At 39.8% G+C, this 16069-nt stretch overlaps 1 protein-coding gene across 1 annotated transcript in view; it reads right to left on the bottom strand.

The window, feature by feature from the left end:
* Positions 1 to 684: 684 nt before the first annotated feature.
* The window catches only part of mrpl11 (mitochondrial ribosomal protein L11), a 64147-nt gene continuing 48762 nt past the window's right edge, over positions 685 to 16069 (bottom strand). The window contains exons 3-6 of the mRNA XM_084718947.1: positions 12775 to 12870; positions 4567 to 4660; positions 3993 to 4152; positions 685 to 914 (exon numbers count right to left, since the gene is read on the bottom strand). Of these exons, the coding sequence (XP_084575073.1) occupies positions 806 to 914; positions 3993 to 4152; positions 4567 to 4660; positions 12775 to 12870 (459 nt within the window). The 3' untranslated portion in view covers positions 685 to 805. The remainder of the gene's footprint in view (positions 915 to 3992; positions 4153 to 4566; positions 4661 to 12774; positions 12871 to 16069) is intronic.

Raw genomic sequence — 16069 nt, 5'->3', positions numbered from 1 at the left:
AACAGAAAAAGAAAAATCACCTGCCAAAATTGTTTGAAAGATTATCCTGGCAAACCTTTCCCCTCCCTGTTCTTGAGTCATAAACACAGCAGAGAAAACAATTTTCAGTACTTAATATCTTAAAACCTGTTAGTTTTTTACTAATTTGGCTTGCTTATAATGTTCTCCAAATATATACAATAGAAATTTGTAGAACAATAACATCATAAAATCATGTCTGTTCATCAATAAGTGTAAAAGTAATAATGTCATGATGCTATTATTCCAGTTAAAGTCAATAAACAATAATACTGAGTTATCGACCCACCATAAGTACGTGATTTTCATGTGATGATCCCTTTAGATCACAGATTGATAAGAAGTGTGTCAACGGTGCAAGAAACCATCTGCACAACCTGACAAGAAGCCAAATCGCTTCCAGAAGTGTTAATAATAGATAATAACATCAAAGAGACTGCATGTACAAATCCTTCCAAGACAGAGCAATTACAGTTTCATTAGCTCAGCTCAGAGGAAATGAAACGCTCAGGGTCATAAATATTTTTCCAAATTTGAGTGGAGGCTTTTGTTGCCAAAATGTGAGTGAAGTAAAATCATTTAAATAATCCTAAAATATTCAAACCAACAATTTACTGCAGAGGAATATCTTAATATTAGATGGGAATAAGGACACAGAAAAAACAGTTCACATAACAGCAGTTTATTAAGATCTGACACACACAACATTAATAGTGATTTGGTATGAATGTAAATATAGAGTCAGTAAAAACAGGAATGGAGGGTTCCAATTGGATGTTGCAGGTCTTTATTTCTTTTTGCCTGACAAAGCCTCAGCTGCAGCTGCTGCGGCTGCATCAGCTTTCAACTTCTCCTCTCTCTGCTCCAAGAAGATTCTGTATTCATCAGCTGAGAGGCTGAAAAGGAGGAAGAAGGGAGAAGGAAAAATTACATTCAGTTACCACAAAGTCTTACTTGGACTAATCTAATCATTGCTTGCATTCCTACATCATTATATTGTTTCAAGATGTTTTGAGTGGAGTTGGTGATAATCAACAGCAAATACTTGAACTTGTTAGCTGAAAATCTGCAGCATTAACTTTGCACATAGTTTTTGGCATCAGTCCTCCTGGAAACGCAGAGCAATGTCTTCTTTGTGGACTCACCACAATGCAGCAGTGTTCAACAACCATCCAGGGAGAAATCCATTGTAAAGGAGGCAGAGATACCAATTTCTCCGCTGACAGTACTCTCAATAAATCATAATGCTCGGCAGCCGCAAGACATGTTAACTTTTAAGTAAGCTGGAGAAAAGGATTCTGGGAAAAGTACAATATCATTAACTGAAGTAGAGATAGATCCGGCAGGTCGAGGCAGTGCGATTGTGGAAGAATACTGAACTAAAATAGTTTGTAGCAAAATAAATGCTGTGCATGTAACGAATGATAAATATCTGAAAGTATGAGAGTAAACACAATGGATTTTAAGGTGCAAAGTCCCTCATGGGCAAGAAAGTAAAAGTTGCTAAAGAATGTCTAAAGTCAACATATGTAACATATGTAACTGTTTTATACAAACAGAACACCATGCAACATGTGCATGCCAATTAACTGTGACTCTGGAGTGTGACTGGCAATTCAACTTCACAAAAACAGAGAATTAAATCATTTTTGAAGGGTTTAAAAGTTATTTTTCTGTTTACAGTTACTGAGTTGTTTTACCACCATATACAATTTTTGTTTCAGTTTTTGCAGCTGGGAGCAGCTGCTCCCCTTCCAAGTCTTTTTTTTTTGTATGCATTAGTGATAATCGGGCCAATTATCTGGCATTTTGACATAATCAGCGCCGGCAACTGCCTGCGCTCTTAAGGTTGACAAACAAAAACTGTGTGCAGACACGTGCAGGCAGCCTCGTCAGTGTGGCTGCTGTGGAACCATGTAAGTGCTTTCACTTGTTGAGTCTTGTGGTGAAAACAGTTTTGAGCCCTGAACTGTAACTCTCCTGCATCCAGCTGTAAACATTTGCCTAAATGTCTTCAGTCAGCATCGTCTTTTCTAAATATTAACATGTTTCTTCCATTGCATGTTATAATGTATAGAATAATGCAGCTTCTGAGGCACTCTGCCCCAATCTCCTTTAAATACCAGTCATGTTCTCAAATCTACAACACAATTTATTTTTCTGTTTCTTTAATACATAACAGTTCAATCTAAAACAACAAGTTACTGGCCAAGCTAACGTTAATGGAATTATGCATGGCTGTTCTTTGTTTTGATATCTGTATTATATATCAGTAATCTGCCACACTGCTCTCTAAATATCGGCATTATTCTTTGAAAAACTAAAAATATGAGTTTACCACACTATTGTGCCACACTAATGTTTGAGTATACATGATAGTGTGGACACACTACATTCTCAAAACCTTATGTGAATGAAGACAGAATCACTGTGTCAGAACGCTCCATTAATTCATATTTTTTGGGGGGGATTTTTGCTGTAATTGGATGGTTCACAGTTTAGGTATGAGCAGGAAACACAGAAGAAATGTGGAGAAGACATTCAGCAAATGTCCCTTGCTGGAATCAAGTCAGGGATGTTGTTATTATGTAGTCGGCATCTTAAACCACGTAGTCCAGCAGGATGCCAGGAGAGAGAGCTGAGTTGATTTAATTTTTGAGACCGTGATTCTTGGTGCTGTTGCACTGGACTGCTTGTTATTTTCAGGTGCTCGTGTTATTATTCATGTTTTTCTGTATATGGAAAGTAATGCTGCAAAACAATAAGTGCGTTCTACAACACTGCATGAATGTATTACAGCTGCGACACAAACTAAGTCTCAACCACAGACAAATGGATGGACAGACAGGCATTCGAGTATCTTATCAAGCCAAGTGGCAAACTGCATCATTGCAGCAGCCAAAGCCAATTAGTTTACTTTTAAACTGCTTCCTAATTGTTTCGGTGAGTTTGTGTCCAGCAGAGACCTCTGGTTTTTTAATCCTTGCTGGAGGAAACCCCGCTGCCTTTACAAAATTGTTAAGTTACGACTGGCTATCGCAACTTCTGCTGCATCTGACTGTCTGACTGTGGGTTTTAGCAGGCAGTCGTTGAAAACACATTACACTGTGATGTTTCATGATGTTCAGTTTTATTCCAACAACACAGACGGCAGGTCAAATATGCCACTTCTATACAGCAGCTCTTGCATAATAACCATGCATGTGCATCTTGGTGCTGGTTTGGTTGAGAAAAAAAAAGAAAAAGGTATGAAACAATATCTTTCATCTTAATGTGCACATTGTAAGAGACATTTTGAGAATCATCATCATCTCTTTCTCTTTCATTTATGTACCCAATGTCCTGAAAATTCAATGACAGAGACACGAAAACTACTCAACTGTTGTGGATTATTTTAATTGTAATTTTCTTCTGATTTAAAACAAAACTAATTTTTATGATTTTAAAGTTTTGTCAGTATTCAGAAATTATTCTGTGGTCCTTAGGCTACACCATTCAAATAAATCATTTGTTTTACTTGATGTCAAGTGTGTTTGATTTCTTCCTTCACCAGACAGACATTAAAAAATTGAATGTGCGTGTTCAGGGATGCGTGAAGCTGGAGAGTTATTTTGTTGAATTAGATTTCATTATATAGTGATACAGAAGCTACTTGAGGTGTTAATGTTATTGTGTCCACTGTGGTCACTTCACTGTTATCTTATCTGACCTCTAGTGGCTGTTAGGAGGCACAGCAACCTCATCTACTGATGACACCAGGATCACTCAGTTCACTGCCTCTTTTTTATCTCTGCAGGAGGAATGTGTGTGAAGCTTGGCGTTTATGTCGCCGTGTGTCCTCGCTCATTTAAAGAACTGTATAGATGACAGAAGCAGCTTCTGAAAGCACTTGTGTGCCCACAGATCGGGGTTATTGGTGTTCGAGGTAAATAAAATGAAATTATTTGTGCACTGAGCGCAGAATCAGGACTTACTCGTTGACAACCTTGATGCCAAGTGATCGGGCCGAGCCGATGATGCTTTTGACGACAGATTCAAGGGAGGCGTTTCTCATTTTGAAGCACTCATCCTCGGCTTTCACCTGGGCAATCTCATAGACTGCCCTCACCGACACCATCCCCGCTGTCTCATGGCCTTCACACACAAAAGACATTTCAGAGTGTGAATATAGAATATAAAGAAGGAAAAATTCAATAAATGTACAAGGTAAAGTTCAGCACAAAAGAGGACAAAGTGGAGGTGTGTGTGTGTGTGTGTGTGTGTTGGAGACAGTGTTGGAGGTGGTATTAGAAGTCAACAGCTGAAACGAGGCTGGAACTAGCTTGGAGCATTAAAGGCAGAAATTCATAATTCTCTTTTCTTAACACACTACCTTTGCCACATTCCTTCCTCTGCTGCAGTTCCCCCACACGTCATGAATATAACATCAATCACAGCAAAGCTCAAAACCGAGCCCGGGGAGAGACGTGTGTCCGTTACAGGATGGGCTCAGCGGGTGAAAATTGGAGTGAGAGCAGATATATCAGTGCAGCGTGCAGCACATCTTACCTGTCTTTCCGGCCCCTTTTGCAATGCCCGCTGCTTGCTTGAGGAAGTAAGAGATCGTAGGCTGGCCGATCTTCAGGTCATAGGTCCTGTCAGGCTGAGGAGACAGAAAAAATGAGATTAAAACCTGTGATCAAAGGTCAGCATGTGAACATGAGCTTTTCATGGAATAATAAACCTCAGCCAGAAACGGGTTGCAGCCAGAATTTTAAAAGTACCGAGTTCTTTTTTCACATTTTTCCATTCATTCCATCTATTCGCTAAGCCCCACATGCCTTATTGTTGTTGATACAACTGTCATATTTCCTTTTTTGAATGTCACATTTACAATGACAATGTTGGCAGATTTACCATCGAATTTCATAGTAAGTTTTTGGAACAATGAGTCCTTTATTCCAGACAGAGGTAGACAACAGCATGCTAATCATTTCTAGCAGATAACCTTGGTAACAGACATGCTCAGTCTGCCTGCTCGGGTTCCCGCGCTTACAGATGACAGACATGACAGACACAGTATGACTTGCTATATGTCCAAACGTATGGCTGCTGTGTAGAAACAAACAGAACTCAAGGCACAAAGTATACATGAGCACTGTAACATGAATTTGAAATCGGTATTGATATTGTTTAGGGACAATATGTTTTAAACGTTACACACTAAGACCACAGAGAGCTCTTTATCAAATATTGCGTTCATAAAGGTGTTTAAAGCTGGGGTGTCCTGGTAGCTCAGTTGGTAAGGCGTGCGCCCCTTGGCTGCATGTCATCCTCCAACTCTCTCTGCCCATTTTCTGTCTTCACTTCAGCTCTCCTATCACTTAAAGGCATAAAAATGTTCAAAGCTTATACAACTGAACTGCATTAAACTAAACTTTCTTTTTTCACAGTTCAGTGCACCACAATAAATTCCTCTATCAGCCTACATGAGTAGGTTTTACCAGTGAGACTCGGGTTTTAACCCCTTTTATCATCATCTGTGATGAGAAAACATCAGATTTTCACACAGTCAGAGAAAGTAAAAGTGTGTGTCCTCCTATACTTCTGTCTGCAGTCATCTGCCCTGCACACTCTGTTTGCAGTTTCAACCAAACCAGACTTGTTGATCGTTGGAACAAGCCAAGACGTTTTGGGTGAGTTTTATTTTATTTTTCTTCATTCAGACTGAATGAAGCTAACGATGACAACGTTTCATCCATATATAATTACTCTTATTTTCCTCAGTAATAGTTAGTTTCATAGCTTGTGGTGATTTAGAGACTCGGTTTGTAAAGTTGTTGGTTTGTGTTCAATGACATGGATGAAACACTCTCATCTGTAAAAGCAGGAGCCTGAACAGATCTGGCAGGCCGAGCACATCCGTTACCTACACATGTCTGGCTCAAGTGACAACCGTCAGTTGTAGCAGTTGTTATCACCTATTTCAGCAAGATAATTAAGCTAAAGTTGGCCAGTTCTGTGAGTTTGAAATTGCCTTTCTGGCTGACTATTTAATGTTTCCAGCTGAATGGTTTTGAAACTAGAGTCCAAAAAAGTAAAAGGTGTCTTATATATTCACTTGAAGGCTACATGATAAAATGCTCAGAGACTGAGGCTAATGATTATTTTTCTATTTTGAGTTTTTATTCTGCCGCTGGTGTTTCCTCATTTATTACAGTGTTTCATCAGTTCCTGTTTTTAATGAGTGTCGTACTTTTTTTAGGGCGTTATTAATTACAAAGTCATTGCTTTGTGTGAATGGTGAGGAGAAGGGAGGTGGGTGAGTGATTTATTGTTTTATCGTGTGAAACTTATGTTATATATTTTTTTTTGTATGAAAAGTGCTATACAAAGTCACCATCCTCACACTGACTAAACAACCAGCATTCCTCTTGTCTTGCAGAGTAGCGCTAGTTAGTCCTTTATTATAAGTATGTTATGGACAAATGTAAGAACAAACTGCTCATTCCAACATATCCCTGTTTGGCTGGTCCCGCCAGGCAACAGATGGTGAAGCACTTACTGCAATACAACCACAACTGCTGAAGTTCTCAATTTAAACATTATCATTTATTTAAAGCAGGCTTTCTCAAAGTTTTTTATCATTTTAAGGAGCCAGCTTATGGTTGAGGGCTGCACAGGAAAACCCATGAACTTGTCACAGATTAATGATTCCTTTGATAATGGATTTGAACATTTAATTAATAAGGTAAGAGTTCATCCATTTTTCCTGAAACTGCCTTTTTACCTTAACCATCCAGCGTTTTTTTCCAGGTCGGCTTTTCCATCTCACATCCACATGAAACTGCCAAGTTGTCCGCTGAAATGCAGCACTAGCTTTGATGACAATGTAATTCCCTGTGAGGCGCCACTAGTTGCTATGCAACAAGTAGCTTTCTACAATTTGTCATTCCTAACCTGACAGATGCTTGTTAGGGGGGCGCAGTTTGATGCAGTAGCCAATTAGTGTATTAAATCTTGGATATTCAATGTCAAAGTATTGAAATTAAAATATAAGGCATGTATTTCATGTCATGTTCGGCTGCACAGAATGTTTCTGATGGCGGCACTATGAAAACCCCTGAGCACAAGCAGCCACAGGGCTTTACATCAATATAACAGACACAGAAAACTACACTTTTGGAGAAACTCATAAAAGCTGGAATTCTAAATGATTTCATAATAAAAATTTAAACTTGATGTTGCCTATTTATAGGTTGGAGCCTGCATGTCCCAGTGGATGTTGTGGCCAGAAGGTCAGAGCTGATTAGATCACCCTGGTAGCCAGTAACATCATCATTTCCAAACAAATGGCCTCATTACAACAAAATGGCTAATATGGGCACTAATAGCATCACACTTGAATATAGTTGGACTCAATGAATCCACAAGAGTCTCAGCTTTCCACTCATTCCCAATTTATGTAATCCTGATACTGTTTAGGGACCCCAGTATGCAGAAATTTTGATACACCATTTTTAGAATAAGCATAAGTAACACATTTATATATTTTACACATTTCTGTAAAGTTCTGCAACCATGTTTTTAATTTCCAAAAGGCTAAAAAAATAGCCCCATACACACCGCTTCATCATGCAGGGATATGCAAACTTAGACAGGCCTGCTGTGACGACTCAGTTCAACAATTTTACCTTTCAACATGATGGTTTAAAGGCTGCTTTGAAGCTGAAAAGTACAATATTCTTCTATTTGGTTTGGATTTAATGAACAGATTAATTTATTTTGGGCCCATAAAACACCCAGAGATGAAGGTAGAAACCAGCTGAATCTGCCCGCAAAACTCACCGTGTGTTACTTCTGTGTAACTGCAACATGTAAACCTCCCCTGAAGTGATTAACCTGCTTTATTATTTCAAACATATATCACTTTATGTCTCTAGATTATTGCTGAAATTAATTAAACATGTTTTAGAATGATTAAAACTTGTACTGAGTAAAAACACAGAGATGAGTGATTACGTTTTCCCATGTTTTGAAACATTTTCTGCAGATTCTAATTGAAATTCAAAACTGAAGTACAAACATACTGTAGTTTGGACCTACTATTCAGGAAATAAAAGGCTGAATTCCCCGCAAATATTCAAGGCACATTGCTTCGTTAAACTGCAAAAAGTTAAAAAAAACCTTTATAATCAAGGCTAGATGATTAAAGCCAAGTCGAATGTGTATCGACCGCTCACTGGTCTTCAATGGAGCAGTGTGCAGTTTTTGAGGAAAATCATTCCCTCTTGTCTACAGTATTTAAGGTTCCCCGTTAATCAGGAGCGCCCGCTTTTTCTTTCATCCCTCTCAGATTAAAGTACTGCTTTCTTCTTTTTTTTCATACCTTGTGCTTAACTGCTTACTGTGTTGAACAGGAACAAAAGTTCTGTATTTTTGATTCAAGAACAGTTAGTTCCTGTCTCCTCTCCAGTAAGTAAGTTATTTTGTCTTTTATTGTAACAGTTTGTATTAATATGAGAATATCACCTAAGTGCATTAAAGAGATAATGCGGATGACTTGATGAGAGGTTCTCTTGACTTTTGACTTGTGATTCTAGAGGGAAATAGTCGAGCTGAGGATGAGACTAAAAAATATATGATATTTCCCCAGAACTGCTCGCTGCACCTTTAACACCGAAGTAACCCAAGCTGTATGCATGGGCTGTTCACATTATTATGTCTACCCCCTGTGCTTTCAAGTGCGTGCTGCTGCACATCTGCTCTCCAGCCTCATCCACTCGCCCTTTTCATCCGCCCCCTCAGGATGAAAATAAAAATAATCTCTTCAGCCTCGCCGAGTTTTTCTGACCCTTTTCTTTTAATTCAGATTCATCGCCCGGCCCAGGACCTTTATTTATTAAAATCTGACATACAGAGCCAATCAATAAATCTTCTGAGGAAAGTTTACTTTGGATTATCTGGTATCTGTCACATAGAAAAATAAGTAAATAAATAAAAAACAAACAGAGCAATAAACTGTAGGCTGAGAAGATACCATATAGCAGGTGATTTGTCATCTGAGTCATGTTATCTAGCAGTTGTGACCTTTCGACAAAGGGAACAGAATTTTTCTCTATCTATGGAAAAGCTATCGGTTGCAAAGGTCCAATGAGCTGCTGTTGTTTCCTCCCCCATTTTTATAAGATGAAACGCAAACATTTACTGCATCAGGGTTTTCTGGCAGGCAAAATCAAAAAGCAAACAATACAAATACGGAGAGAGAAGAGCAGCAACAGTGCAGCCTGTAGCTTCGCAGAAGTGTTCATCTTGTATTCAAATTCAAACATTCAAAATCCGGTTGACGTATGTATATTTTAGCATCAAAATTTTCCCAAACCTCTGTAAATATTTTTACTCATCTGATGTAGATTTTCCAAGATGACTTCACATATAAACCCCTTAGTATGAGGGAGGGGAGGGCATCAACGCTCTAACATACGTTACAGCTTTTGGCTAATGTGGGAGTGAGTGGGAATTTCAGTATTTTCTACTCTGATGTGGAGAGATTCATGACAGGCAATTAGCAAGCTTAGCACAACGACTGGAAACAGACAAAAACAGCTGTCCTGCTCCGTCCATAGTAAACAAAATCTGCCTGAATGAAGCTCTAAAACTTATGCTGCAGGGACGATATGTATTTGTAGGCCAGCCCAGCAGGTAGCATTGTTCTTGCTCCCTCCACAAAAAGCCAATGGGATTTTTCCATTGGATTTGGATTATTGCAGAAAATAAAACTGCAGCGAACAAATATGATACTGACATGTTTTGTTCAGTAAGATAATCTTGATGAATGAAAACCACTTTGATTATTTTTGAAAGGTAAATGAACTCACCAGAAGTAGAAAGCTAATGCTATAAACATACTTCAAGCACTATAGTCTCATTTGGCTACTTTTTAGCAACTGCCTTTTTTAAGACACACAAAAGCTTCAAAATTCACAAGCAGGGAATTTATTTATGTATTTTATGTCGTAGAACAAAGTGCAAAATGTGTTTTTAAGCTTGTGTTAACCACAGATTATTTTCAGGCATCTGAAGTTTCAGAGCTGTGGTCAGGGCCACAGATTTGAACTCAGACAATCTTCAGTCAGATAAAGGATCAATGAGTCAGACAGACTTGACCAATGATACTCAACTTGTGGGCCAAATCACACTGTTTTTCCAGGACAGGACAGGATGAGATAGATTGGGCTATTAGTAGCAGAAGAGGAGTAACAGTCACAGAGAAATTAGGATCATTCTGATGTGTATTCATATATTCATTCTGTCCCTGGTAGGAGCAGTTTATGTTTATGAATCATTCCAGCTTTTCAGTAATTGCATGATGGAAGAGATTCCAGCTCTGTTAAATGTTCTAAACCCTTTCAATGTACTTTAAAAGCATTTACAAATTAAATTCAGGTGCAGTTATTATATGCAATAAAATGTGTGATTTTTCTTTCAATCCGTGAACCAAATTAATTTAGTTAAGAAGTTAAGAAAATAAAGAATTTCATAGAAAGATTTGTTGTGGGCTTTTTAAAGTTTGTTAATTTCATCTGATGAATAAAATTAATTAAAGTTTGTTTATCAACTGGCCCCTGGCCTCTTTTTATTTTGCAAAAGTGGCGCCCGGGCAAAGCATATTGAGTATCCCTGGACATATTCAACTAAATAGCCTGTCTGCCCTTGCACTCTCTCTGCTACTAAGGGATGGAGAGGGGGGATGGTGGGTTGACAAGGGAGATGAATTTTGGTCATTTTTCCATCAAGGGGGATGGCATCCCCCCTCCTCCTACTCAAATTGCCTATACTGGCTATATCTTGTTTGCTTCAACTGTACATAAATTGATGAGCCTCTGTGACGACAAGACAGCAGGAGGTCACTGCACCGAGCCACTGACCTTCTGCAGTGACCTCACTGTTGAGTAAAACCACAACTTGTCATTTGTATGGATGACAACATCAGCTCTTCTCTTGGTACACCACTTTGGTCCAGACTGAAATATTTCAACAACTTTTGGACGGATTGCCATGAAATTTGCTGCAGACATTGTAATAACCTGGTCAGGTAATTTGCTTTATATTTGGTTTATGAGCAAATGCCTGCAAAATTAATGACATTCGCATCAGCCTCAGCTAGAGTCACCAGATTCCAAAAAAAAACACCCAAATGTTTGACAAAGAGTATGTTAGAGAGGGAACATGTAGGACACGTTATTAATGCTCAAAGGTAGTCCAAAATTTTGATATTGGTTGATTCAGTAGCAGACAACAGGCAATAGAGGAGGAGTTTGTCTGTCTTTGCTGTAGCTGTATTTCCTTTTCTTTGTGGTAGTTTCTATCGTATTCTGCCTAAATCTGCATGGCAAGCGACTTTGTAGTGACTCAAAATTATCCCTGTGGGGCGTAGCACAGCAAAGATGGTGACAGGTCACCCTGCACTCGACCCACTTGTGTGCACTTTAATTGACACCAAACACAGTCCTGTGATGACAGCCCTGGCTGCTTTCTTCACAGCAGTTGGATAAAAGCCAGATTTACTAAAAGCATTTGTTCTGCAAAAAGCTAAAACCATTCAAAATGTAGGACATGATCTCAACTTGTGGGAGGAGGAACCGGAGAAAAAATGCTGTGCAATCCCAAATAAATTGGGACACCTGGCCATCCTCGCCTCAGCTGCACTGTATGTATGTTTACTGTTAATTAAATATCAGCATGTTAGCATTGTCAGCACGTTAGCATTTAGCTGAGAGCGCTGCTGTGAGTAAGTACAGCCTCACAGAGCCATAAGCATGACTGTAGCTTCCTAATCTTGTTAAAATGTCTGTTGGTGTATGGATTAAACAAATGAGATACATAACATTAATTAGTGATGGTAGACTGATTTTTTTAAAACTTCGGACAGAGGCAAGCTGGCTGTTTCCCCCCGTTTCCAGTCTTTATGCTAAGCTAATTGCCTCCCGGCTCTTGCAGCTTACTAAACACACAGACATGAGAGTGGTATCGATTTTCTCATCTAACTCTCTGCAAGAAAGTGGATTTCGCAAAATGTTAAACTGTTGCTCTAAAGCAAGATGAAAGGCACTATGGGTTGTGATCAAAACTACTGACAAGCCTGAGGTGAAGGCTGACATTAGAAACTTTCGTCTCAGAGGCTGAAACATGTTGCATGAATACATTTAACATCACATACAGAACATACAGCACAACCACAATGCTAAGCACCACCAGCAGGTGGCAATGATGGGCAGCAGTGAGGCCCCAGTGAGGTGATGGCAGAGCTGTTGCTGGATATTGCATGTCAAAATAAATTCACGCCTTTTAAAGGATTAGGCTTCCCCCTCCTTACATCACAAACCTCATTACAACACACATTTATTTAGCAGAAAGCAAGCAACTCCTGATTTGAGGCATCACACAAAGAGGTGGGAGGGTGCATGTGTGACGAGTCAAACAGTATGTGGTTGTGTAAAATAAAAACTACAAGCTCATAACACCTCTTTTCTGAGCAATTCACATTTCTCGCATGCACTTAATGCTTCTTGACTCCAAGTTCCTCTGGGTATTGCTTCATTAATGAATGCAAATGGAAAAGGCTTACTTCGGTGGTAGAGTATGAATAATGGAAGTGCTCTGGTAATGTTATGCAGCTAGTTGAATTAACCACAATCGTCGTAGGGAGGGAGGGGTGCTAAGTGTAAAGGGTCAGAAATGGGTTAGAGAGACCCACAATGAGCACTGCAGACGCACCTTCACGTGGATCTTGATTGGGAGAGGGATGCCCTCCTTCAGCTCCTTCGTTCTCTCATTGAAATCCTTGCAGAACTGCCCGATAGGGATTCCTCTCTGGGTAGGAAAAGAGGAAAATAAATACATGGGAGAACGTTACAGGATTTTAAAATGTATGAGAAGTCACAGCTTGCAAACATTCGAAACGTCACTCTTAGTGTCACACTGTGCTGCCAGAATACAGATGCCCAGGCTGCTGTCAGTCAATCAATCACTTCACACAGGTCTGACTATATTTGCACACATGAATGGCTCAGGGAACAGACTTGTCACCGTATATATGTGACGAGTGTGACTATTCATATACCCTAACATTTTGAAACATTTTTACACCTCACACCCGTTATTCTTGTTAATATTCACATTAGGCTTGGGTGGTATCTATTTTTCCATACCTTCACAACCTCCTGATATTTCACTGGGGTATATGGTATATGACCATATTTGTGTAAAAACAAAACCAAACAAAGCAAAACAAAAACACTGAGCCTTCTACCAAAAGCTATCTATATTTGAGAGTTGCTGTGGGGCCACATTCAGAGCAGAATCCAGCATTGTGGCGAAGACGACAGCCATTCATGTTGAATGGGGCCAGTCAATTTAGCTGAAGCCCAAAGAAAAACACAACTTGTTGTTATGCTCTGGTGGCCAATCAGTTTATGGACCAAATAATGAAAATCTCACAATTATGTTAATGCTTTGTTCATTTCATGTACCAGTTTTATTTTTTCATTTTGTATATTTTTGGGGCTTTTCATGCATATGACATTTGACACAGCTGAAGTGAACACAAAAAGGAGACGACAGGCAGCAAAGGACTCATAGCCTCAGTGCATGGGGCGTATGCTTTGCCAAGTGAGGGCTCTCGTATACCTAGTTTTGAAAATAGTGATGCCTAAACGCCTCCTTCAGTTTGTGTTCATATGTTCAACAGAGAGACAGCACAGCTGTGGTCGTGTAAGACAAAGTCTGAATGAGTAGAGGGACCACAGATAGCGAGAAAGCTGGTGTAATAGATTAAAAAAAAAAATCCTGTTTCACAGCGGTTATAATCTGAACACCACTGCACAACCCCGCAGCTAATCGCCATAGCACGCAATTCTGAATGTGGCCTAAGGCAGGAGCTGTTGACAAAGTTGTTTTGTTGACATGTTGTTGGCAAATGTAGCTAAGCTGCAGAGGCTGAACACAACTAAGGTACGGACATGTGGCACAGACATGTTATCTTGCAAGACAATTGGATTTGTGAGATCACAAGATCAGACAAGAAGCCATCTTGTCAGGCTTCAAGTTATCGGCACCAAAAGTAGTGCATCAGTTATATCAGAGTTTTTCTGCATTGTAAGTAAAGCAACTGGTTAGGGTTAGCCCGTGTTAGATGTGATAGACAGATGGTTCATCCAATCACCTGCCAAATGTCTTTTGAAAGTGTCTGCCCTTTTCCAAACAGTTTCTAAGGATGACTTCCCAGATGGTTCTGTGCAACAAACCATCTGGCGTATCAGATTAGCAGAAACAAAACCCTTTTTAAACCTTGCACAGAATGTTGGAGGCTCGCCCAGCAGGAATGTCAGGAGTGATCTGTCGGCTGCTGTTTTCTCAGCAAGATCGTACCTACGTGTTCGGTTTTGGCCTGTCTGTTCAGCAGGAAAAAATAGCAGCCTGCCAGCCCACAAAGTTTCTCATATTACAGCTAAACAGTGCACAAAATTATGTTTCTGAAACTATTTTAGTGTGAACCAGGCAATGTAGTAATAGAAAATTGATCCACATGTGTTCAACGCTGTTCTGTGAGCCCTGTATGCACACAGTTGCCCCTGCCTAAAGCATACCCTGCTTTATCATCTATTTTGCTCTGAATGGGACCCTATAAAATGATCATATTGTACTGATGAAAATTTAGACTGTAAACTCATTAGGAAACTGTTTAGTGAGATAATAAATCAAGTGAGAAGTAGGGTCATTTTTCCATATGCTCACATACAATCAGACTTCTTTTTGAAACCAGTGGAGTCACCCCCTGCTGGCCCTTAGAAAGACTGCCGGTTTAAGGTACTTCTGCATAGACATCACTTTTCACAACCCGAAGCCCCGTCCACTATTCAATTTATGGTCTATGATGATGAGTTGGTGTTAGTGAGGACATCATCATGTGCCAAGTTGGACAATTGTCCAAGCCTAGTAGACTCCTAGTGGCGCATGTTGTGTACAACAATAGATTGCCTCAATACAGCATCTCCCTATCAGCTTAAAAAAAGAAGAGGATTGCCTGTATTTTGGGACCGTATTGAAAATCACACCTCTGGGGTTTCTTAATACCTTGGTACACCGCTGAAGCCTCATTCACATTGAGATGCATCAGTGTGTGTGTGCAGCCCTCTGTTGTGTTCAGTTGTGTTCTGTTTTGTTTGTGTGTGTCTGTCACTCGAGCTATGACTGAATGCATGTTGGTGCCCAGAGCCAGAGAAACCCAGTGATAAATGAGCCTCCCATTTTCCAGCTCCTGCAAGGCCAACCAGAGCGAAAGCAAAATGGATGGGTGACATTAAGTCAACACCCGGCCAACGCTGCTCCTTTGCACCATTCCTCTTTGGAACTAAATTCAGTGGCAAAGACTAATAAAGAATCTAATTATTACTGCTGAAATTTATACTGACCTTCACCCGCCATCCTTCCCAAAGGCAACACACTGATTGAAATGTTCATTTCAGAAATGAGGGGAAGAGAAAAAAAGGGTTTTATACAGTTTAATGGACTCACGAGCTTCTATTGCTCCACGACAGAGCTGAGCAGAGCACAGCTTTCAGATTCTAATAATGGATCTGATGAAAAGTCAGTCATCCTGAGACATTCTGCAATGACAGGATGCGGAAGACATTCATTTGAACTTAACGGAGCAGAAAGTTCTCTGAACATCATTTCCACTAAAGGCTTCAAAAGCACCTGATGAATGCTGATCAGTCGCTCGATCTACACAAGCCCGCCACTTCATTAGTGTCCAAACGGCTGCTCATTACTCACCGCCGTTTCTATGTATCCAACAACAAACTGATTGAAATTTCAACACATCACATCATGAGTCGAGGCAGGTTATTGTTTCAGTGCTGATGGCTGCTATTTGAATTACAATATCCAATTAATGAAATGAAACACAGCTACATCCCTTGAGCCCTCACTAGGCTCTACCTTCCCTCCCCTCCTGTGGTTATTAATAGTAATCCCATGTCAACCTTGCTACCTTCTTACCCATGCCCTT

This window comes from Lutjanus erythropterus, chromosome 5 (genome assembly GCF_056507025.1).
Source record: "Lutjanus erythropterus isolate fLutEry1 chromosome 5, fLutEry1.hap2, whole genome shotgun sequence".
Classification (NCBI taxonomy): Eukaryota; Metazoa; Chordata; class Actinopteri; order Lutjaniformes; family Lutjanidae; genus Lutjanus; species Lutjanus erythropterus.
The sequence above is the reverse complement of the archived record's forward strand: the minus strand, read 5'-3'. Positions and strand labels throughout refer to the sequence as shown.